The 26,754-nt window shown below is 31.5% G+C and overlaps 1 protein-coding gene across 1 annotated transcript in view; it reads left to right on the top strand.

Annotated features, from left to right (window-relative positions):
* LOC142331990 (ankyrin repeat and SAM domain-containing protein 1A-like) overlaps nucleotides 1-26,754 on the top strand; it is a 313,191-nt gene that overhangs the window by 170,422 nt on the left and 116,015 nt on the right. The window contains exon 10 of the mRNA XM_075378041.1: nucleotides 19,911-20,115. Within this exon, the coding sequence (XP_075234156.1) occupies nucleotides 19,911-20,115 (205 nt within the window). The remainder of the gene's footprint in view (nucleotides 1-19,910; nucleotides 20,116-26,754) is intronic.

The raw sequence follows: 26,754 nt of genomic DNA, 5'->3' as shown, positions 1-26,754 counted from the left end.
GACAGAACCGCCTCAAATTTTCCCATTTATACGTTTACATACACAGGTTGATTTTCGTAGAATTTAACAAACTTTGTACCGGTGAAAAGAAGATTAAGAAGAAAATTTTGGGGTTTTATATAAAATCTGACCTGAAGAAAGTAGGTTTCAATTGTATTTTCAGTCGTTTTCAAAAAATGTGTGCTAAAAGACAAAAGGTTGTGGTTGAAAAACAATTAAGTTTGTATTTAGTTTCTGTGGACTTTATTCAGAATAAAGTTATCCATTTGTTTAAAACTTTTATGCGTTTATTACCCTATTTAACAAAGCTATTTTACGCCAAACATAAAATAGTATGTTTTTCTACCCCAAACTTTTCGAAAACTACTAAAAATACCGTCCAGAAACCTATATATATTTTTTTTTCTAGTCAATTTTCATAGAAAACTACTAAATTTACCCTTTTAAATGGGTCCCAAGAATTAAAATTTGGCTTAGTGTTACCGAAGATGCAGAATTGACGGCGAAATATTTCGCCTCCGATACTCGCTACCGAAGTGTTTCCGCTTCAGACCTTCGTATCCTAAAGGTTGTTACATTCTTTTCAAATCACTTTGTATATATTTATGTTAATTTGATCTCTAATAATGAAATAAAAAAGACAGGAAGGATGTAATCGTTATAAAATTACATCGTGGCTGGAAATTCACAATGATACACACTTGCCCTAATTCGTTACATGGTGAACAAGTGTGATCGTATAGTATTTTAAATTAGAGATTTAATTTACGTTAATGATATTGGTTAGTGTATTTTTTGTGATACTTGGAACAGATTCTTCAGACATGAATTTTAAAAAGTAGGATGTAAAGTTATTAATTATAGATCAAGGACTTTAAAGAGAGGAATTTAACAATATTGCTGCTCCACAGCAATATTGTTACAAAGTTACGTTATATATACAAGAAAATAGGCTAAAAATCCATTTCAGTTACAATACGTCTTATCTCTAACGGCCTTGTTTTTCTTTTTCCTTTCCTACCACAGGTAAAATTCTTGTTCAATACCTATGCCCAGTCCGTTCAGACGTTCTACTGGACGGATTTTTTTATTTATTCTGCTTAATGGCACTCGGATATCTCATCAAGCATCCACAGACCTGCAAAGTGATTTTTCTGTAAGTTATGACCTCGGAAAGTTCCTCAATTAAGGTATAAATGAGGAATTTTCAGAAAAGACTCGTGGTTTGAGGTCCGATAACGCTTAATGACATATTTGTGGGTTATTCTGAGCTGAATAAAAAAAATAATTAGTTCGATCCGTCCAATAGAACGTCCAGACGGACTGGAAATATATTTACAGCGTAATTCTTTTTATATATAAGTTATGCATAAATGAATATATTCGGAAGAAGGAAGATTGAGAATGTAGTTGAAGTTTTACAGGTCTATGGTAGGTACGGTTATTACTGTAGTATTCCGTATCAACGACTGTTCTCTCTTGAATGCATACAACGTGTAATTTAAACACAAACTTTTTTATACTTTTATCATTTAATTTAAAAAAATTTAACTTACAGTAATAAAAATTATGAAAATTAAAAAAATGACTAAAAGAATTTATTATAAATAATAATTTTTATATTATAAGCTTCAAAAAAAATATAGAAAAAATAATTGGGAAAATAAAACAACCACGCACGTAAAAATAAACTTTTTTTAAAAATCTAATGTTATATCAGCGTGTGCATGCGAATTACCATGAATATGAACACCTCAAGTACGTCGTCATTTATTTACTCGCATCCTGAAATTTTGTTTCTGTAAATGGTCGCGCGAACGTACAAACTACGTGAATCCAGTTTCAACCGGTGTTAAACAATTTATTCGGCGCTAAAAGAATTAAAAGAGCTTGACCTTGAAAAAGTAAAATTGTACTTCGGTAATCTTTGATAATCATAAAATGGTACTTTGTAATGCTTCTTCTTTTTTTTTATTAAAGATTTTCTTTTCTTTAAAATAATATTCTTTGATAGATAGATTTAAATATTAAAAATAATAACTTTTTATGAATTTGATTTAATTATGTGGACTAATCCGTAAATTTAGTTTTTTTGTTTGAGCTTATGAATCATTTTTATTATAAGTGAATAGCAATGATATTTTTATTTTACTTTTTCGGCGAATATAGCTAGAACAGTTATAGTAAAGGGAAAATTATTGGTGATAATGTGAAAAATGGGATATCAGGATTTTTTTGTAAATCTTTACGTTTTAGGGTTCAGTTAGTTCATCTAGACCGTTGATTCTCATACTTTTTCGTCCACAGCCCACATTGAGAATCAAAACGTTTCTAGCGCCCCCAAGATTTTTAAACTTACCGTCTGTTAAAAATAACAATTGTAATTGCTGTTTTTAAGATGCGCTCTTAAAAACAACAATTAAAGGGTTTGATCTAGTTTTATTGACAAATTGTGAAGTCTTTAATGTAGCGTTGCAATTTTTGAATTTTGTTCATTTTGTGGCGTTATATTGAAATCTTTAATGACTGTAACATGATGTTGGGTTAACCTGAGAGCGGGTGATACATAATGTTGTCTTTAAAGTTTTCAATATCTCGGCACAAAATGAACAAAAGCCAAAATCTGCAAAGCTTCATTAAAGACCTCACAATTTGTCATTAAAACTAGATCAAATCCCCTAAAATTTCCATATTTATTTGTATCAATATGTTGCTTAGATCGGGAGATATGCAACATTAAAGAGAAAAGCGATGGACCGATTGATTCCCTCGCGACTTCGATCCCCTAGTAGGTTACGCCATATCAATTTCTTTCTTTGGCGGTTTGTCAACCAAAGGTGTAATTAATGAAATAACTCGGTAATGTGTTGCGTGAATCATCTAGACCATTGATTCTCAGACTTTTTCGCCCACATTAAAAAAAAAAAAAAATTTCTAGCGCCACCAGAATTTTTAAACTTACCATCTGTTAAAAATAACAATTGAAATTATTGTTTTTAAACGTGACATATCGTATTTCTGAATTAAAACATACATTTTAAATGAGTGCAATTAAAACGCATATTTAATCATATTTGGAAGAATTTTTATTAAAATTGCTTTCAAAAAAATTATTATTGTATCTATATACAGAGTGTCCCGTATAAAACGCAACCCAGCCTTATATTGGTAGGTATTGAAATAATAAAAAGGCATGTGTAAATGTAAATGTAATTTTTATTATTACCATCCATTACCTTAAATTTAGAGTAAATGTTGGAAGTGGCCGCCATCTTCTTGAATACAAGCTTCAATTCTTTTTACAGCGTTTCTTGCAACTTTTATAAAAGTTTGTGGCTGGATATTTAATACAGCTTGTTCAATAATGGCTTTCAATTGTTCAAGTGCTCGTGGTTTGTTGCTGTAGGATTTTTCTTTGAGGTACCCCCGTAGAAAAAAATCCGTCGCAGTCAAATCTGGAGATCTTGGTGGCCACAAGCCTCGACACGATTATCAAAGAATTCCTCGACGAAATCAGAAGTTGAACCTGCGTAGTGCGATGTCGCACCGTCATGTTGTAGCCAGCAGTGTCTGTCTTCCTCTTCCAAGAGTGCGATGAACTGAAATAAAATATTCTGATATCGTTCTGCATTAATGTACTCGAAAAAAATAGGACCGATTATTTTCTTCCGCGATATCGCGCACCACACGTCCGACTTCTGCGGGTGTAATTGTTTTTCGTGATAAACGTGGGGATTTTCAGCACTCCAAATTCTACTGTTTTGGCTGTTTACGAAGCCGTCCAAATGAAACCGTGCTTCATCTGTGAAAAATAACGAATCCATAACATTAATTCCCTCACGCAGAAATCGACGGAACTGTTGACAATATTGTAGCCGTTTTTCTTTGTCGGGCTCAAGAAGTCGATGAACCGTTTGATTTGGATGAGGTCGTAATTGTAATCGTTTGGTCGCCCGATGAACGGTTGATTTAGACAATTTAATTTCAGCAGACAAACGTCTGATCGATTTATTTGGCGAGGCGAGTAATCGGTCTTTGATTTCAGCGACTGTATCTGTATTCAACACTGACGCAGATCTTTTGTGTTCCTTGTTATTAACAGAACCGGTCTCTCTAAATTTTGCGACTAAACTTAATACTGATGTTTTATTAGGAGCCGGTTTATCCCGGTACTTATGGCGAAACAAATCTTGCACTGCAACCGCTGATTTCGTACTGAAGTACGACTCGACAATGAAAACACGTTCATCTAGCGAAAACACCATCTTGTCTCTAGCAATACACTGAACGTTATGATTGCATTGTTGTTACTCTCGGTAGTGTTCTACTGCGTCGCTGCGATGTTCAGATGTTGGACGAGTCCATTTCAGTAACGAGTAGGGGAGTAAGTTTGACTTTTGAAATTTCATGGATGAGTGATTGATGGGTTGCGTTTTATATGGGACCCCCTGTAGTTATTATATAACGACATAATCTTGGGTTAAGCTGAAAGCAGTTGACATGTTGCAGTTTCAATCTTTAACGATTTCAATACCTCGGCACAAAATGAATAGAAGCCAAAAACTGTAACGCTACATTAAAGATCTCAAAATTTGTCATTAAAGCTAGATCTAATACGTTGCTTAGATCGGGAGATATGCTATTAAAGAGAAAAGTAGCCTTTTCTTTTTAAAGTGGAATATTTCGGTTCAGAAAAATCGTAGGGTCATACAAAAAAAGAAATTAAGCTAAAATCTTAAGTTTTTAAATAATTTTAATGCAGTTTACTAAAAAATATCATTTGCCCATGCGCTCGATCAAACACGAAGAAAAACTTTCAAATTTTTAAAACTTTTCTTCTCACTGATTTTTTTTTAATTTTAATTTTATTATTTTTGAAGTGTGAAGTATGCTGCCAAAAAGTAGAGTATTCAAGCTCTAATTTTTTTATTCGTCTCTGCGCCTCTTGGTTGCATAGTTAAAGTAGTTTGAATACGATCATTTTTTATTATAAGATATAGGAGTCCCTTTATTTTTTTTTACTAGTGTAGTAGGTATTTAAATTTTAGTTAGAAGCGTCAGGAAAGCATAATTTTTGCCTTTTTTTTTTAATCTATCATCTCCTTCCTAGACGGCCTGAATGCCTCCAATTTTCTGTGGGCCTTCTGCCCCCCTCCACGAAGGCCACCAGCGCCCACAAGCGGGCGTTATTACTCACTTTAAGAACGAATGATCTAGACCAAACAAAAACAATATGTGTATGTGTGTATTACGTATATGTTTCGCACTGCTTTTGGATATCTCAGGATTGACCAAACCGACTTTCTTCAAATTTGGCTAAAATATTTTTATATATGACGAGGAATAATCATATTATTTAAAATTCGTTGAGTGGGTGGGGGGACTTTATTACCGCGTAAACACCGATTTAGAGTTTGTTCTGGGGCATTTTAAGTAAATAATTTATCTAAAATGTATATATAAATCTAAAAAAAATGTTTAAAAAAATCAACCCTCACCTCTTAATGGTTTTTTTGTTCTTTTGCTCTATCTCCCTTTGCTTTAATTATTTTTCAAAACATTTTCGTATGTAGAGATACCAGGAAGTATCTACAATTTGTTTTTTTTTTTGTTTTTTTTAATTATAGACAACGAACTTAAAATGCACAATTTTTTTTTGAAAATTTTATTTTTCATATTTTAGCATTTATTGAAGGGGGGGGGTGTTAGATTTAAAAAAAAACTTTTTATTGAAAAAATTTGTTAAGCTCCTATAAATTAATATTTTTAGAAAACATTTTCTTAAAATCTATTTTCCACTTTTAACAAATATATATTCTTGTTTTTGACCAAATTTTTTAATATTATTAATGTTGGGAAGGTCATGCATTACTTTGCCAGCTTTTTTATTATCTCTTAAAAGAAAATTCTTTCATTATGTAATAATGACCTCTAATAAATGACATAGGTCATTATTAATGACATAATTTAACATTATTTACATTATTAACATTTGACATTATTTAACGACCTGCATATATTACCGGTCATTCTGTAATGGTTTTTTATTGATAATTTATATACTTCTAACAATGAAAGAATCCAAAAGTTATTTATTTTACATATTTATGATTGACAGAACCTGTGGTCCATAAGTAATTGTATATTCTATTAGTACTTATAAATATCAGAATTTATTTATATTGTAATTTTATTTTATTTTTATTTTTTTATACCGCTAGTGATTTTTTATTTATCTTTTATCTTAGAAAAGTTTTCAGTATTTCTTTTAATAGATTTTATAATAACTATTTACTTTTATAATACATATATATATATATATATATATATATATATATATATATATATATATATATATATATATATATGTATATGTATATGTATTAAGGAAAAATATTTAAAAATCAAAAGTTAAAATGATTACATTAACTTACACGTGTCAGAGATTAAACTTACCGGTGTCATCATTAAAAACCGTGTTGAAATGATTATCTGAAATAAAAAAAGAAGGTTTATATAAAAAAACGGTTATTTTTCATTGTTTAAAAAATAAACATAATTTCCTGAAAAAAAAATTATTATTATCCGGTTAAATAAAGGAAAAAGAATACAATTATACATACTTATAAAAAATAATAATAAGAGTAAATTGATATATGAATATTGATAAATAAAAGAGAAATTAGGCAACGAGTAATATTTAAATTATTTATTTCATAATCAGTTGTACATAACCGTTTTGTAAAATGACATCAAAAAAGTTGTAATCCTTGACGAATAAATTAACTTAATTATAGTAAGTTTTTTTTTTTTTTATGTATGTATATATTATGTAATTATAAAATCTGTAAAGAAAGCGTGTGAAAAAAGATTTGATACAAGACGAAATAAGAAGTTTTTAAATATTTGCATTGTTGTAAATTAATAGCCGATTTAAAATACTATTCTAAATTTATAATACATGTTTTTAATTTCAATTTTTATTAACTTCTTTATTTTTTCAAAAATTTAAAATAATTTAGGACTGAAAACATTTAATTAAATTTTTAAAATTAAACATTATGATTTTTATAATAACAGCAAATATAGAAATATAAATATAAATTATTATAATAAAAGCAAATGTTAATTGACCTAACCATTTAATTTGTAGTAATTTTGCAAATTATTAATTATTTTATATTATTATTGATAATGTTCGGGCCATTAAATCCAACATTTAGCTGTTTAAAGTTTATTATCGGATGTAGTTCTGATGGTTATACTAAATAAAATAATTACTACGGGGGAGGTTAACCTCGTTTTATTCCTACCGGGATAATTTACTTTTTAGAATAATTTTATTTAGAATGGCCCGTTGGTATATATAATATAAAAATATATAATTATTGATTCCGCTTACCAATCAATATAATTAATTATTTATGTCCTAGCGCTTTCGATAGTTATTTTTCCATCTTCAGGAACAGCTGATAAACTTGTATATAAATATTTACTTCACATGTTATAGCAATTGAAACGCTTTTATCGATTAGACGTACAAATGTATGACTTATTTTATAACTTGTCGATCGATTGTTGTGTTAATGGAATTTTATTTTATTTTAATTTTAATCTACATCAAATTAATATGTGAAATGAATATTTATATATAAATTTATCACTATCAATTTAAATATCAATTTTTTTCTCGTAAAATTTTACATTGAAATCATTCATCTAATGTCCACCTAATTTCAAACTATGTAGATCGGCACTTGTTTTTACCTCGTAGTTGCCGTCGGTTTTGAAATGTGAAGTCGTTCACATACTTTTATATCACTCTGTATACTGTGACGGATTTCTAAATAGGCTAGCTAGGATATAGCCTACGGCGACAAATTTTCGGTAATAACAGCGCCGGCCGGTCGTTCAGCGTATAGGAGGCACATTTGTAAATCCGCCTCTGTCTGTATATATATATAATGTATGTATATTATATCCTAGGGGCGGCTGTGCACCTCTACTCGCTATGTTCGCCAGCCCTCCAGAATTCTGATTATTTATTCTTGTTTTTTTAATATCTTCTTTCATTAACTAATTCAATTCAATTATTTTATCGTTTTTTTCCCTAAAAGGGATTAGGGAGAAAAATCTATTTTTATAAATCTTTTGTTCTTTTCAAAAAACGATCTTTGGACAACTTATCTTATTTTCACTCTTTTTCCATACTTTTTGGTTGCTTATCAGCTAAATTTTCCAATATATCTTACAATCTCTTTTTTTAAGGTGCATTCTTCGTTCAAATTTTTCACCAAATCGTTTTACTTTCTTTCTTCCAACATGCATACACAATTCATCAATTTTTCATATGATATTTTCTTCAGTAAAATGGTTTTAAATTACATCTTGTCGAAGAGAACTTGCGATTTTTACTGCCTTATATGAAGTAACGGAAGTATTGTATTCACGAAAATTTCTATTTTCAGATTTTAGACTAGTTTCGATTTCAGACTAGTTTCAGCGTGACGTCTGTACGTACGTATGTGCGTGTGTATCTCACATAACTCAAAAACGAGATTAGGTGTAGAATGTTGAAATTTTGAATTTAGAACTGTTGTAACATCCATTTGTGCACCTCTCCTTTTGATTGCAATCGACTTGAACAAAAGTATCCAAAAAATCCCAAAATCAAAAATACTTGGATTTTGAAGTTTTTCTTAACTGCAGTAATAAGCGCTCACTGAGAAGTTTTCATGTCATAGGTGGTACTGATTTTCATTGGTTCCAGAGTTATAACCAAATAAAATTTCAATTAATGAAGTATTTGGATCTTACAAGAGGAAGGTACATCGGTTAGAATCCGACTTCATTTCTTTTTTTTAATTGTTTTTTTTTTTTTTTTTAATTAATATATACTTATTTATTAACCCGTGATTATAAAAAAAGTTTTACAATTACTAATAATTCAATAATAACAATAACAAAAATATATATGAAAAAAAGCGTAAGTTATTAGTGAAATAAAATTCTATGTACTTTTGAAAATGTGTATATGTAATTTAATAGGCATTATTACAAATGTATTTATGTAATAGACTTGGTGAAACGTCTGATTATTTAATATTACTTGAAAGTTATAATTTAGAATCGTACAATTTTTGGATTTTCTAGTTTAATTTTCTTTATTTATTCTGGAATTTCTGTTTAATTTTATTTACATTAAAGTTAACTACAGAATGAGAAATAGATCCTCACAAGAACAACATATACACTGAAGCATATACATGCCCGATCTTTAATAAGTTGCAAACAATTCTTATCTTAGAATTTTTCGGAATTGATCATCACTTCGTATTTTTTGTTGCCTATCATTTAATCGCTCTTTGGTTTGATATAATTCTTCTGATCTTAATTTGTGTACACGTTCTCTAGTTTCAGCAATTGTGTAACTGTCCACTTAATTAAAGAATTGGAGGATCGTATCTCACTTTCAAATGAAATAAGTTTAAATGAAGTGCAGCAAAAAACGTGTATATGTAATTTAATAGGGGTACAAGGAAGTCATGTGGTGTTCACATTAGATTTTTTCAATACGGTTTATCTGATTACTGAATTATTTTATTTTTATTATGATGTAAAATATAAATTTTTGAGTTATTTTTAGCCCTTGAGAACAAATTTCACTAAATTATATTTATATATACATTGAACGATTTAAATTTTTAAATGTTGTACGTGCGTACAAATGATGATATAGTTATCTGCCGTAAGGCAGGTCCTTTGCACCATGCCTGGCCTCGAATCTCCTCTAATCCAGGCTAAACTTTTGAGATCCCGATAACTTCCATTCCCTTTTAGATTGTCTACAATTTTTAACTTTTCTGGCCTTTTTCTTTGTACTTTTTACCCTCTGAACTGTTGGAATCAATTTTTTCTCTCTCATTATACAAAGTGATATTAAATTGTATCGAAACGGTTCGTATTCCAGAAATGAGGGATACTAGTAGGTAGAAACAAGTGCGGATCTACATGGTTATAAAGATTATTAGTTTTGTTGTTTTGAAATTTTTGTACGCCATCTTGGATCAGCCATATTGAATCATATACTTATTTAAATAGAATTGAATTTTTATTTAATTAACGTAAATGTTTACATGAAAAACGATGGTTAAAATCGTTTCTTTTTCGAGTCCGAGCCTTCGTTTTCGAGTTATAAGCTAAGTTGGAAAAACGGTAAATTCGTGCTAATAATAAAATGAGGTAAACCCTATGTAGTTGCTTCTTTTTTTTATTTTGTATTATCGTTAGAATTACATCCAGTAACAAAATTTAAACAGTTAATATTGGAATTCATAGTCAAAACACTAATAATCACAGCCTTCATAATAATAAAAATTTCGATCGTAATCTTACTAAATTACAACTAACCTTTTTATTTAAGTAAATATTTTGTTGTAATATGCTTTATTTGGTTAATGTTGTTATATTGTGGTAATTGGAGAAGTGAATTTTTCGATTTTCGGAGGAAATTTTGTAGATTGTTGAATTTATTAAATAAAATAGTGGATATGATTTCTTGTTAGAACTTTAAATATTCTTATTATAGGTGGATGGTAAACTTTCCTCATTCATTTAAATTTGGGATTTATTGTTTTTTTTTTTTGTATTGATCTTATTTAAATTCATAATAAAATTTAATTGACTTATTTATTTATAAAACTGTATTTCGCGAGTGTGTTTTAAAGATCATAAATTCATTTGTTAATATTTAACGTAATTTTAATTATTCATGAGTGTATTAATCATGTCGTTGTGTACGGAAATATTCGACGCGTTGGCTTGTTTACGACGTTCTAATAATAATAACGATAGATCGTTACGCATAAGTTGGATGAAATCTCAAAACGATGATGAAGATGACGATCCTGATAATGATATAACGTGGGTCGAAGACAACGTTTGGTTTGATACGTTATGGGCATCTGGCACCGAAGATGATGATTTAACTTTATCTGCTTGTTCCGTAACTTCTGAATCTGCTGTTCCGGTTTGTTCATTTTTGTTATTTATTTATTTATCTTTATGTAGCTAAATCAATAGAGAGATTTTAACCTCGAAAAAATTTACAACAGCAAATAAATTATTGCAATGTGTTCGGAAAAATATGTAGAATAAAAGTGTGTCCTAGCGGATGGTTTGCTCGGCAATTCTTCCGCCACCACCCCAATCGGTCGTCCTAAAGCATAAGACCGAATGTCTGTGTCACAAACTGCTAATGAGCCTGGAACAGTTTAGCGACCAGTATTTTAATATAGCTCTTAGAGCTTACCTAACAGCTTGAGCGGACTAAGCATGATGCCATACACCATCGGCTTACGTGTCCCAACCGACATTTGTCATATATTTGCTAAAATGGGTAGGCGCACTCCGTCAAATACTAAAACTATATATGACATCCATAATAAAATTTATTTCGTCTAGGCAGCAATTTGTTGCCAAGCCTAGATCGCTGAATTCAGCAAGTACCTGTCCACCATTTTATAGTGGTTGTAGCCATAATAATTGGCTGGTGGTCAGCCATACTCTGGGTTAACTTCCCACGGCAATGCGGTAAGAGTCTTTCCATTAAGCAAACCACGGATACCGGTTGAACAAAGCAACCGCATCTAGAAACTCCCACACGGTCCGACAATGCGGCTCTCGCCGCATAGACTCCCTGCTTGTGAGTGGCCAATTTTCCCTTTGACCTCTAAGTTCCAGGGTGGACTCCGGTCTCTTCCCCCTCCTCAAGAGCAGGGCAGTCAAACATCAGCTGATCATTTTTGACTGGACCACCCCGCAGACGCACAGCTCATCAGCTGCCAGGCGGAACCGAATCAGATATTGGTTCAAATTTACGTGGTTGGAGAGCATCCGTTGCCCTTAAAAACGAGCTCGAGCGCCCTAGCGGATATGAGAGATTAAGTGTTTAAATTGTTAATTCACAAATTAAGAAAAATTGTTTACTTTTTGGCTTATAGCGGCTTTATTTTTAATCGAATGTAAAAATAAAAAGCACTAATAGATATAGTGGCGAATAAATTAATCCGAACACAGTATTGTTAACAGAAAATTCTATTTTTAAAAGAAAAAATGTTTAATTGTCAAACTTAAACAAATTTAATGGTTTATATATATATCCTCTTTTGTTTTCGATTATCTCATTTATCTTCTTTGACATTGATTCCACTTAGTTAGAACAATGATTTTTGATTTCTTCATCTCGAAACCAATCCTGTCGCTGAACTAATAATTAAGGTCAGATTTTGTGTTACAATTCCTTCTCCCAAGTCTTCTTTTTAGTATGGCCCATAAATTTTCAATGGGATTCAGGTCAGGGGAGTTCCCCGGCTACAGAAGCACTCGAATATTTTGGTTTTTGAAGAACCCTTTTGCTTTCTTTGAAGTGTGACATGGTGGTGTGAAATGAGTTCTGGGTTCTTCTGCATAAGTGAGACTATTTTTCTTTGGCATATGTTAATGTATCGGTCCGTTTTCATTATCCCATCCACAGATATAAGTGCTCCTGACCCTTCAGTTGTAAAAAACATCCCCAAAACATCTTTTTGTCTGGGTGTGTGGGAGCTTGTTGCAGGTGTGCTGGCGTGGTAGTCTTTCTCATCTTCTGACTTACGAATGTAGGCTACTCTCTTCCCTTGGACAAAGAAATGAGTCTCGTCTAAAAAAACTACCTTTTACTCACATCTTAATAGTCCATTCTTTATGTTCCTTTGCCCATTGAAGTCTTTTTATTTTCAAAAAAATATGCCAGTAACTGCTTCTTTTTAAATTTTCGAGCAATCCTTCCCACTGTCAACAATCTTCTGCGAATTTTCATATCAGAAACATTAGGTCCCATTGGCTATCAAGTTCCTATTAAGGTCAACAGCTGACAATCGTAAATTAATTTTTCTTTTTCTTATTAGTAACCGTTCCTGTGTAGGCGTGGTTTTATTTTTACGTCCGCATTTTCCTTTTCTCTTCACAGAGATCAAAATTACCAAACACATTTAATATTCATATTAACTTGAATATCCACCCTCTTAAATATAATGTATGAGTAAAATAAATTATAATAATGAAAACTAGAACATAAGGAATGTGATGGTGATATCATATCCGGGCGATGATAACACGAAAGTGTTTTTCGCCCTAAAAAAACAAATAAATAAATACAATAGATGATTTAATTTTGTAAAGGAACAAATAAATATCTTTTTAGTTTTTTTTGTTTTTTAAATATAATTTTGACTAAATTATTGGAAGTAATTGTCATTAAAAAAAAAAGTTAACCACACTTTCAAGTTTCAGCTTTTAGTCACATAAGGAAATTAAGATAAAAGTTCGGCTAAAATATGCAAAGGCTACCTTTTGTAACGACTGTTCAATAATTTCTCTTGTGGAGGTTGGCAGACCTGAATTATGTTGCAGTCCGTCACTCCGTGCTTCTCCGTGATCTTTAACGTTTGATTTGCGAAGTAGTATAATTAATAAAACAATTTTATTTTCTACGATGGAAAGATTTGAGTAGTTACGTTTTTTTACTTTCTTGTACTAAGTAAAGCTAGTATTGTGATACTAGCTTGAAATTGCGAAAAATTTCAGTTTTCAGATTTCAACGGAAATATTCATTTTGACCATCCCTGAATCTATTTTGACTAGTTTCGGCGTGGCGTCTGTACGTACGTATGTATCTCGCGTAAGTCAAAATCGATTTGCCGTAGAATTTTGAAATTTTGGATTTCAACACCTAGTTGAAACATAGTATTGATTACATCGACTGAACCAAAAAAACTCAAAATCCAAAAAAAATGTATTTTTGAACTCTTTCTTTGGGCTGTTTTGATACTTTTGGTTCAGTCAATGCAATCAAAAAAGAGGTGCACAACTAAATGCTACAACAGTCTAAATCCAAAATTTCAATATCCTACGGTTAATCGTTTTTGAGTTATGCGAGATACATGCGTAAGTACAGATGTGACGCCAAAACTAGTCAAAATGGATATTTCCGTTGAAATCTGAAAATCGCAATTTTTCGCGATCACAATACTTCCTTTACTTCGTACAAGAAAGCAAAAAAAATTGATTCAAAGGAGAAAGGCGTAGAATTTTTGCAACTGAAAGGGATTCTTCATAACACTTGGCATTGCAATAACGGGCATGATATGCCCACTTTTTTCAATTTTATTTTAAAGTACGCTTCCGTAATTTTCATTTTTTAACATTTTTAAAAAGTTACCATTTGCAGAGAAATTATAATGTAACCAAACTTAACCTACTCTCGCTAGTCAAGGTTAGCGAGCGTATGTTAAGTTTGGTTAGATTATATTTATTATTTATATATTTTTTTTGTAAATATAATTATTTTATATAAATTTTCTTAAAATTTTACCATTGTGGAGATTTTACCATTTAAAAAAAAACCATTGTGGGGGATTAACAAAAAAGACCCTGTTTCGGAACGGAAGAATGAACAGTATTATGGACAATCGTAGATCATAAAGCAATAGTTTGAAGAAATGTTGAAATAAAAATTCAACATTCAGTTACCTGTAACTGAATAATTACATATATCAATATTAGTTTTATCGTTATAGACCATTGGATGATGAAATAAAGAACTGTCAAGTTACCATCTCGTATTTAGATTAATTATTGTTTAAAACTATTGTCAAATTGCTCCGGTATTTCATCAAATTGTATCAAATTGCCGCTCGTTATTCCTCGATAACGAGCGGCTGATAAAAACTATTGTGTTGCACGATGCCGTTCGTGTACATTTTACAGATGAGACACGTTGTTGAAAAATTTTATCGGAACCTTTCCAGTCACTCACTGTACAGTTTGGAATTAATTCGGAATGATTTCAATATACAGTAGAAGTCCGATAATCCGGCACGTTCGGGACTGGCTCGGTGCCGGACTACCGAAAATTCCGGTCTATCGAGCGGTAATTATAAGAACAATTAGGTTAATAATTAAACCACAAATACAGTATGCAAATACATACAACAAAGTTTATTTTACATTTCATATAATGTATCTACACGTACTGTAAAACATATTTCACTTAGATTTAAAAAAGTCACGAATGTCTTTTTGTTTTCTTGACTTTTGGCGTTTAGTATAAAATTTATTTCTAATGATATGGAAATCAATAATTTCTGAAGCACTGTAGCTAGTTTCTCCAGTTACACCAAGTCTTCGAATTCCATGCCGAAACTTAAAGTTTCTGAGCCAACCATCAGAATAATTACATTCACTTTCAGCAACTCCTAAATCTTGGCCGAATTTCTTTGCCTTTTCAACAATCATTGGCCCTGTTACCGGCTTTCCTTCAAAACGTACTGCACTAAACCATTTGAACAATACACTATCTAGCTGTTCCAGTTTTGGTTTTTTTAATGTTTGTCTAGAAGCCAATTTTTCAGTTGTTACCGATTGAGAAGCAAACTTCATTAGTTCAGTTTGTTTTTTTAATGTCATAAATAGTTGATGAGCCAATATTAAACTCATTCCTTAAAACATTTCTATTCTCGCCTTTTTCTAGTCATTTGATGATTTCTAGTTTCTGATTGAGAGTCAGTGTTACGTGTTTTCGTTTCTCTCCTTTTGAACTCGAAGGCTTAGGTTTTGAAAACACGGTCACTGTACAGTTAGAACGAAAATCACTTTTTTTATAAACAGTTTCAAAAGTTACGTTTACTGCGATGTGAAAGGACACAAAACAACAACGCACAAAAAAATGGCGAAGACGCTTCGTGATTGATGAACGGAGCTGCACTGCACCTGAATTTGTTGTGACAGCTGAGACTAGCCGGCCGCTAATTGTTTCCGAACAATACCGAGCGCTTCCGGATGATCCCGAACTACCCCGAAAACTTCCGAATAGCTCTCGAGCGTTTTTATTTGCTTTAAAGACACAATTTTGGAAAAAACCAAAATTTTTACAATTTGCCGGACTATCGGGCATTCCGGACTGTTGGATGCCGGACTAATGGACTTCTACTGTAATAAAAATTTAAAAGAATTTCCGTTTTGAAAAGTATTCTTGACTGGATAACTAATTGATAAAGCTGTCCAACAGTATTTTAAAGGAGTGGTGGCAAAGGAATATTAGTAGTGAAACGTTTGAAGCTTTTTGCTTATTACGTTCTGTAAGTTATTTACAACCGGTTTTACGGAAAGGCAAACCAAAGAAGAACGAAGTACCTACTGTTACGGATTGAATCTGGCCGAGGCGTGACGATAAAAACTACGTAACTGAAGAAAAGCTTCCCAACTTTGTTTTTACCTATCAGCCATCCTACTTTTCTAACTTTTACGATTTAGTTTACTGTCAGCGATATGCGACTCCCTCCGGCGAGGGGAGTGCATTGCATCCTCCAACAGTTAGGGCCCCCAAGAGGCGCATTCTGCTAGGCCGGAAGCCGTTAGCACCGAAAGGACTTCAACGTACGGACTTACGCCGGGAAAACGAAGCACATATGCGGCTAGTCTCTCAAGGTCAGCCTGAATAATATTCTTCAATTTGCTCTAAAGGAGCGGAACACCATACACAACTCCATCCATTTGTAAATTAATTAATTAAAATATCGCCAAATAAACAATAATCCGTGCGATAAAAAAAAATTACTTAACAGCAAGGACTTTTGTCCAAGTTCTGCAATTAGCAGATAGATACATAAATCTCCCGTTATCCTTACATTTCGTTCCTGGATTACTTTATCAAATGCCTCAACGATGGCGGAAATTAAAAGGCTTAGTTTTAATAGTAAAAAGTCTTAACAGTTATATTTTCTTATTAAATATTTATCTATAAAATGGTCTTTACTCTGAAGATAGCCTTCATATAAATTTCGTATTATTTACTATAATTTAAATTTCGTGCTTTGTATATCAATAAAAGGGATTAACAAACTGTAACCATTTATGTACTTTTATTCTACCCATCGGATTAGTCTATGGTGAACTTGCCATCGCAAATCAGCTGATTTCAAAGTCGAGAGTTCTACGGTTCAAATCCTAGTAAAGGTAAGTTACTTTTATAGGGATTTGACTACTGGATCGTGGACACCGGTGTTTATTGGTGGATGGATTTCAATTAACCACACATCTCAGGAATGGTCGATATGAGAGTGTATAAGACACATTCATTATACATCATCCTTTGAAGTAATACCTTTCTATGGTTCTGGAGGTTAAACTGAAAAAGAAAATAAATATACTTTTTGTTTGTTTATGTATTTAAAATTATTCTCGTACTAGATTGTAAAAACGATCTATATAACGCATTTTTCTTGACAGTAGAACAATAAGTCTGAATTTTGTAAGCGTAGTTTTGTTGATGCGCAGTAGTTCATTTTGCTTGCCTCTAGTTATGAACTTGTATTTATGTTAGTGAGTGTGTATAGTGGAATTATGTGTTTGAAAGAGGTATGAACTATTCGTTATATGGTATAAGACAGTATTCAATCTGCAATCTGTTTTCATCGTTTGACATGTGTCGTGTCAATTGCACTTTCACAGCACTTATTATTTTCCAATGTAATAACAACTAGAATTCTATACAGAAGAATTGAGAGGAGAGTGGAGCAAGTGTTAGTAGAAGACCAATTTGGTTTCAGGAAAAGTATAGGGACAATGGAAGCAACTTTAGGCCTCAGATTAATAGTAGAAGGAAGATTAAAGAAAAACAAACCGACATACTTGGCGTTTATAGACATAGAAAAGGCATTCGCTAACGTAGACTGGAATAAAATGTTCACCATTTTTAAAAAATTAGGGTTCAAATACAGAGATAGAAGAACAATTGCTAACATGTACAGGAACCAAACAGCAACAGTAACAATTGAAGAACATAAGAAAGAAGCCCAAAAGAGAGTCCGACACGGATGTTCCTTATCTCCGTTACTTTTTAATCTTTACATGGAACTAGCAGTTAATGGATGTTAAAGAACAATTTAGATTCGGAGTAACAGTTCAAGATGAAAAGATAAAGAATCTACGATTTGCTGATGATATAGTAATTCTAGCCGAGAGTAAAAAGGATTTAGAAAAAACAATGAACGGCATAGATGAAGTCCTACGCAAGAACTATCGCATGAAAATAAACAAGAACGAAACAAAAGTAATGAAATGCAGTAGAAATAACAAAGATGGAGCACTGAATGTGAAAATAGGAGGAGAAAAGATTATGGAGGTAGAAGAATTTTGTTATTTGGGAAGTAGAATTACTAAAGATGGACGAAGCAGGAGCGATATAAAATGCCGAATAGCACAAGCAAAACGAGCCTTCAGTAAGAAATATAATTTGTTTACATCAAAAATTAATTTAAATGTCAGGAAAAGATTGTTGAAAGTGTATGTTTGGAGTGTCGCTTTATATGGAAGTGAAACTTGGACAATCGGAGTATCTGAGAAGAAAATGTTAGAAGCTTTTGAAATGTGGTGCTGTAGGAGAATGTTAAAAATCAGATGGGTGGATAAAGTGACAAATGAAGAGGTATTGCGGCAAATAGATGAAGAAAGAAGCATTTGAAAAAATATAGTTAAAAGAAGAGACAGACTTATAGGCCACATACTAAGGCATCCTATTGCCTATCCTTATTGGAAGGACAGGTAGAAAGGAAAAATTGTGTAGGCAGGCCACGTTTGTAATATGTAAAACAAATTGTTAAGGATGTAGGATGTACAGGGTATACTGAAATGAAACGACTAGCACTAGATAGGGAATCTTGGAGAGCTGCATCAAACCAGTCAAATGACTGAAGACAAAAAAAAAATAATAAACTAATTTTTTAATAATATCATCAACAAACAGTACTTCTAAAAGCGATCATAGTAAGGTAAGAAGCCATTTATCGACTACTTCTACTGCCTTTCTTTCTTTTTCCTGTTTAGCCTCCGGTAATTACCGTTCAGATAATACTTCAGAGGATGAATGAGGTTGATATATATGAATGTAAATGAAGTGTAGTCTTGTACATTCTCATTCGACCATCCCTGAGATGTGTGGTTAATTGAAACCCAACCATCAAAGAACACCGGTATCCACGATCTAGTATTCAAATCCGTGTGAAAATAACTGATATTACTAGGACTTGAGCGCTGGTACTCTCGACTTCCAAATCAGCTGACTTGTGAAGACGCGTTCACCACTAGACCAACCCGGTGGGTTACTTCTACTGCCTACAAAGATATAAATTCACAGGCTCACACAGTCGAGCGCATATTGTGTTTTACTCCATTCCGGTCCTGAAACTGTATAGTTTTCTCAGCTACATCTAAAATACCCCTTCCTACTTGCGTAAAAACGATGCTTAAAACTTTGGACTTAACAGTACATCAATTTGTTAAGTTACATTAAAGTCTTTTTGTGCGTATAACATTTGTAAAGTTCATAAGCTAGAAGAGTAACTAGTAAAAAAGATTGACTTCTTTGAAAGTAATGATATCCATCATATAGCCAGTTCTTATAGCGAATAATTAAGATGTTAAGATGTAACACTAAACACTACACGACATTTAAGTAGGCATGGCATACCGATGTTCAATAAAATAGGTCAGTGAAGAAAGCAGCGGGAAACTACTTCGCTACTCTTATTAAACCTGGTATGATATGCTTGCTATCTTATAAATGGCTTGTATATCACGATTTACGACCTTTTTGGTTGTAGCAATTAACTTACATAAATTTACATGTATAAGATATTTTAGAGAGCCTAAGGATCACTGAAGCAGTGTTTTTATACTTTTTTTTTCTTTGGCTGTCAATTGTATATTACTGTTTGTTAATAGATTAAAAATTGTTGTTTATTAAAAGTTATAACAATTTTCGATGACCGAATCTTTTTTTCTCATTTAATTAATTTTTTTAACTTTTTCAGGAGTATTGTAATTTAATGAAGAGGAGGTCACGTGATATTGAGACTGAAACGGATGAAGAGTTATTACTATTAGTTTTTCCTACACATAACGATGGTACGACTGTTTCGAGTGGTAGTTTATCTAGTAGCGTCTCTCTATCCGATAAAAGTGTTTCTACTGATAATAATGCAGTTGAAGAATTCGTTGGAGATGCTCCATTTGCTGGTAATTTCATCATCTTACTGTTGTTTTTGTTATCTTTAAATATATTATATTTTATATTATCTATTTAATTAGTTTTTTTTATCTATAAACTGAATCTTACTTCTTTGTACGAAGTAGAGGAAATATCCATTTTGACTATCTCTGAATCCATTTTGACTAGTTTCGGCGTGACATCTGTACGTATCAATAGTATGTATCTCGCATAGTCAAAAACGAGTAGCCGTAGAATGTTGAAATTTTGGATTTAGGACTGTTGTAACATCTAGTTGTGCGTCTCCCCTTTTGATTACAATCGACTTGACCGAAAATGTCCAAAATCCAATAATCTGGATTTTGGACTTTTTGTTAACTGTAATAATAAGCCCTCATTGAGAGCTGTTCAACGGTATATTTTTTCATCCGTTCCAGAGTTATAGCCAAATAAAATTTTAATTAATGAAATATTTTTATCTTACAACGGGAAGGCGCATCGGCTTGAATCCGTTTTCATTCCTTTTTTTTAATTTAAATATATTGATTTATTAATAATTATTAACCGGTGATTGTAAAAACGTTTTGCAATAAATAATAATTCAACAATAACAATAAAAAAAAATCAGAAGTTATTAGTGAAATAAAATTGTATATAGTTTTAAAAATGTGTTTATGTAATTTATTAGGTGTACAAGGAAGTCACGTAGTGTCTACATCAGATTTTTTTTAAAATTACAGATGAGATTTTTTATTGTTTTATCACTATTTTTATATCTTTACATAGTAGACCTACATTTAAAAAAAATCAAAATATATTCGTTTAACTACGTTGATAAGCTATATATTGATAAGCTTTCTTTTCTTTTTTTGTAACTACTGTGAAATGAAAAGATCGTACGTATTTATGGGAAGTTATACACGCATGTTTAGTTTTATTTACGTAGATTTCAACAGTTATTAATTTTTTCTTATTTTTTTTTTTAATTTTAGTTTTTTTTTACATTTTCTTTATCTCTTTTATAAATTTATCTAAATTACTAGGTCTTATAGGTATGACATTTACTATTAGTATTCATTCATAATCGGCTATGTCTATGATAATATTGGAAAAATTGCTTTTGTGTCAACACAAAAAATGTGTTTTGTGTCGTATGTTAAATCGAATTTTAAGAAATGTAATAAGAAACTTTTCTTTTAGAAAAGTTTTTTTTGAGATTTGATTTTATTTTCTTCAAATAGAAACTTAGTAATTTTTTTTTTTTTTGATTGCCTTCTCAACGACTTAATTTAAATAAAGGATTTTCTTCAAGTATTGGATATTCTCCGTTTTATATATTTTAACTTAAAAACTTAAAATATTTAAATTAAATGGTAAATCTTATATATATATATATATATATAAAACTAAATGTTTGCATGTTTGTTTATCCCGTTTGCGTAACTGTACCATTCATGCTATTGCGGTGAGACTTTGGTGAGTTGTTCTGCGCGCGCCCGCGATGGGTTATGAATTAGTTTGGACCCGCTACATAGCGCTGGGGTCGAGGTATTTCGAAAAATTGTATGTATGATTCGATTTGGCTCATATTCATAATATACGTATTATTTACTTGGAAAAAAATATTTTTGCAAAAAATGGACCCGCTAGATGGTGTTCGGGTCGACATATTTCGAAAAATTGTACTTATTTGGCTCATATTCAGAATATGTTTTACTTACATGTAAAGAAATACCTTTGCAAATCCCACTACTTGGTGCTGGGGGTTGAGATATTTGGAAAAATTGCATTTATGGTCCGATTTGGCTCATATTTAGAATATGTATTACATGGAAATAAATAAATACCTGTGAAAAAAATGAACCCGCTATATGGCGCTGGGGTTGTGGTATATCAAAAAATTGTATTTTTGGACCGATTTGGCTCATATTCAGCATATATATTATTAGTTACGTGAAAAAAAACTTTTGCAAAAACTATACCCGTTAGGTTGCGTCGGTGTCGAGATATTTACGAAATTAACAAACAAACAAACAAATATACATTCTTCTATGTATATAAAAGGCAATGTTCGTACGTGTGTCTATAGCTATAGAATAAAAAACTACTGGACCGATTTACGCGCGGGGAAAAAGGGAAACGGGTAAATAAGGGAAAATGTAAAAGGGGAAATATGAAAAAAAAGAGATAAAGTGAAAGGTTAAATTTTGTGAAGTTCCGTAACGTTCATTTTGTTATTATTTTATCAGACTTTCAATTGTGTTCATTTAATCTATATATATATTCAAATCTACCAATAGCGAAGCATTGCCGGGTCTGCCAGTTATTTTATAAATCTGTTTAGATTAGTTTGTTAATTCTGAGAAGGTTTAAGTAATTGATACAAATTGAGATAAACAGTTAATTAATTTAAAATTTGATTGAAATGCAAAAATTTCGTATATTATGTCGCAATATTTTTTCTTGATAAATTAATTCACCACAGAAGCTTGCAGAAAAGTTTGTACTTGGAAATATGGGAATGGAATTTTATAGCGTATGAAAAATGCCATGAAAACTGGGATTCGAAGTCGGGACCCCGAAATGAAAGACCAAAACGCGCTACCATTCCGTCGCGAAGATCGAAAAATTTGTAGACAAATATTTAAAAACTTTATGTACTATAATGTAACATATACTCATACAGTTTAGTTTCTAAATATATATATATATATATATGATCATGTTATTAGTTGTGGATGTACTCCATTATCTATTTTTATGACCAATGTTTTCGCGACGATTCATGGTTGAGGAAAAAGGTTATTGGCATTATAGCGTTAAGATAATTATATGATATTTGTATATTTACCAGCGTTTATTTATTGGGTCTTTAATCTTTAGTCGGTTATGAAAATGTATATTTAAATCGTATCGTTTGGAAAGTCGTATCACAAGTTAAACAGTTTGTTTCTCAATGAAACTGAAAAAAAATTCAGGACATGTTCTACAAGTGAAAATATAGAAAAAAACCTTTTATATACATAGATCCGGGAACGCTTGGGTTTAGACTTATAGCATGCGAAACATTTCGCCCGATTTTTGCTCCATGGTTAAAAATGAGACCATACTGAAGAAATTCTTGGTACTTAAATTCATTTGAGAGTTTATACAGTTTTTGAGCTGAACAATTGAATAAAATATATTCAGAGCTGTATCACTAATAGTATTTTAGAAAATTATTGTAAATCATAATAAATTATTTTAAAACGACCATAAATATGGGTGCTATACAGTAATCTGACAGTATACTTTTGTCTCCAATCGACTGTTTGAAAGAATCCCAAGAGATATTATGCTTTAGACGGGAGTATATATATATATATATATATATATATATCAGGATAATTAATAGCTGGCGCCTGCAAACATTTAACTGAACAGATGTTTTTACATACATCATTTTACGGATCGTTTAAATAAGTAAAGCGTAGAATAAAATTGTTATTTCTTAACTATCAAAACAAGATTAGGAATTGTCGTGCTCTCAACAGATTAAAAATTCCGTCTCCTTTTACTTTTATTTTATGTAAATACTAGCTGCAGAGGCGTGCCATTGGCACGCCCTCCGCAGTTAGGCCCTCCTGGTGGACGGCGTCAAGGAATAGGATTAGGTTTTCAAAATTGATTACCTCTTGTGTAAAAATATGTTTTTTTGAATGATGAAAATTGATATAACGAAAGTTAAATTAGAAATTTTAACTCTAGAAATTGATAATAACCAATCGGGATTTTCCGCTAGTGATCGGTACATTCAGGTGCTGCTAAGGGGCGCGCGCGCGCACACACAGAAAGAGAGACCCACATACAAATGTCCTTTAGCAGGGTATAATTTATTGGCGTATTCATCTTAAAACCACGAATCAAGTTCATATAAACATACATATGGAAATACTTCTATATTTTTGAGTTGTGGCTAGCAAAAGATTTCTCCCAGATTTCGCCAAAAAGATCAAATAACGCTATACTAAAATTATGGAAACAAATTATTAAGTAAAATTACTCGTTTTATGTGCAGTCTTACAAGAAAATTTCAGTCTTAGAAAATTCCAATGGGTAATTTCCGATAAAATTGTAAAAACAAAATAAATTAAGTAAAAATGTTTTCTTTTATTTACGTTTGGCGTAAATCTACTTTAGTTAAATTTCCAGTGATCAAATAAAACTTGAAGAAAATATAATTTTGAGAGAATTTATTACTTGTTTTATTTTAACTCAATTTTTTTTTTCTTTTTACATGTCTGTCCTCAAATCTTGCATCCTTAATTTAACATACTTCCTGACATTGCCTATCGATGAAATTTTGTACAGTTACTAAGGTCGGGTGACAATACAATATTCAACCACTACTTTTGCAAAACAAAACCATTAAACCATTATTTTCACCCTTAAGGGTGGAAAATTGCAAAATTTGCAAAACGGCTATGTGGGGTTTTAAATCGAAATTAACCTATTAACTATATCCATGCAATGTATGATAATAATTTGATTAATGTACGACTAAACAAATATAAAGCATATTTTTAAAAATCTTTAAAATTTTGTAATATATTATATTATGTAATATATCAATAAAAATGTATTTATTAAAATAAATTTTTATTGAAAACTAAACAAAATTATAAAGTTAATTCTTGTTCGTAATTTTATTGTTAATATAGAGAATTTTTCATAAGATTATATCATAATATATTGAAGTCTTTCGAAGACGTTTTTCTTTTTTTACAATTTTTGTTTATTCATTTATTTACTGATTCAGTTAACAACAGGCTTACCCCCACTTACTGTTACTGATGGATAATAATGAATTTTTTTAGCGTGCGAAAAATCCCATACCTGACCGGGATTGATTCGAATCTGGGACCTCCGGAAGAAAGGCCAAGATGCTACCACTCCGCTACGGATATCGGCAAGATTTTATTTATTTATTTTTTTAGAATAATCTTTACTCTGAGCTGTATATAATTATGCTTAAAAAAATGTTGTAGACTATTTATGCGGTTAAATATTGTGTTCGGTCAAGGATATAAAGGTAATAGATTAACAAATATTTTTATTAAGTGTAATTACAAAATTAGGACGTAAAACTTTACGTGCTGTTCAGTGGCAGCTCGCGTATAAGTACTGTGGACCTGCAGCACCACCTATTTCCAGTTGATATTATCGATAACATTTAATATAATTAGTCCTTTTTTCTTTAATTCTTTCTTTATACTTGTACAATATATAATCCTTAAGCTTTATGTCAGTAGCCATCCCTCAGTTTATGAAAAATATGTAAAAATCCGTATGTGGAACTGTGTGCTTCACAGTACCAGCGGCGTGGTGTTTAGCTGTTGTGCGCATGCGCACATAGGAAGCTGTTGTGCGCATGCGCACATAGGAAGCTGCACGCGAGGCTGCGAGGAAGCGAGAGCACTATAGTTCCCGCAGTGCCGACCTGGCGTGGTGGTGGCAGATAGATTTTTTTTTACTCCGCGTGTGTATGGAACGTTCCCTTTTCTAGTTAAGTCGGTGGAGGGAATATGAAAGCGGTTTAATTGTTTTTTCAGTAGTGATCAGGAGATGGCGGAAAGCAAGGGCTCTTTAATTGCCAAATCTGTACAAAAATACGCTGGAAGGGCGAAAGAGAAGGTAATTAGTAAAAACTAACTATGTATTTGTATCTGTGTAGATAGAGATTTAAATTAATCACCGTTGGACTATAATATTTTTAAGCGGACATTTTATTAAGTTATTATCTAATAATACTAAAAAATATTATCTGTATCGATAGTTTATTATCTATTCGGTTAAACCGAATAGGTTTTTAAAAACCGTGTGCCATATTCTTGAACATGATAAAGTATAGAATTAGATTATTACCCTAGTTGCAACTATTCTATTTGATGTTTTCTTCCGTTCTTTTATTTTACAGAAAACCACGGTCCTGAAAAGGCCCAGAAAAAATTTTCTGAAGTAGCACCACCACTAATTTTAATTACGAGCTGCCACTGCTTCTGTTGATTAGGTTACCTTAAAAATGAGTTTATTTTTAATCCTCTTAATTCCGATGACCTTTTTTGGCCGCCATGTGATGTAAACAATTCTAATAAAACTAATTACTCCCGAAATCCAAAACCAGATCGTTTCAAATTTTGAACACTAATTAACTTTGCTATTTAAACGTATCTCAAATCATTAGTGTTTAATAATTAGAATTTTTTTTCTATGAAAACGTCTTATTTTTCAACCAAAATATTTAAAGATAACAGATCGTTAAATAACATATCGCCACAGAAATTAAATCAAGAATAAATTATTATCACCATGTGCCCCCGTTCTACTACCATACGTTAAATGTATAAAAAATAAAATCATAATTAAGAAATGAGACGGCAAAGCGAAAGTAAAGAGTGCGGGAATTATTTTTCGTAGCGTAGTCGAACTTACAATTTTATTTTATTTTATAATTCTTTCGTGAAGACATTTCCTGTTAAATAAAGTGATAATGTATGTAGTTATGTGAACATCAGTTGTTTTTCTTATTGGGTGGAGTGGAATTTTCGATTAAATTATAAACGGATGGGTGAGTCAGTCAGAATTTCGTGTAATTGAATATACTAAACGCGCATAAGAATATTTAGATC

The sequence above is a fragment of the Lycorma delicatula genome, chromosome 11 (assembly GCF_047948215.1).
Source record: "Lycorma delicatula isolate Av1 chromosome 11, ASM4794821v1, whole genome shotgun sequence".
NCBI lineage: Eukaryota > Metazoa > Arthropoda > Insecta > Hemiptera > Fulgoridae > Lycorma > Lycorma delicatula.
This window is presented reverse-complemented; position numbering and strand designations above follow the sequence as displayed.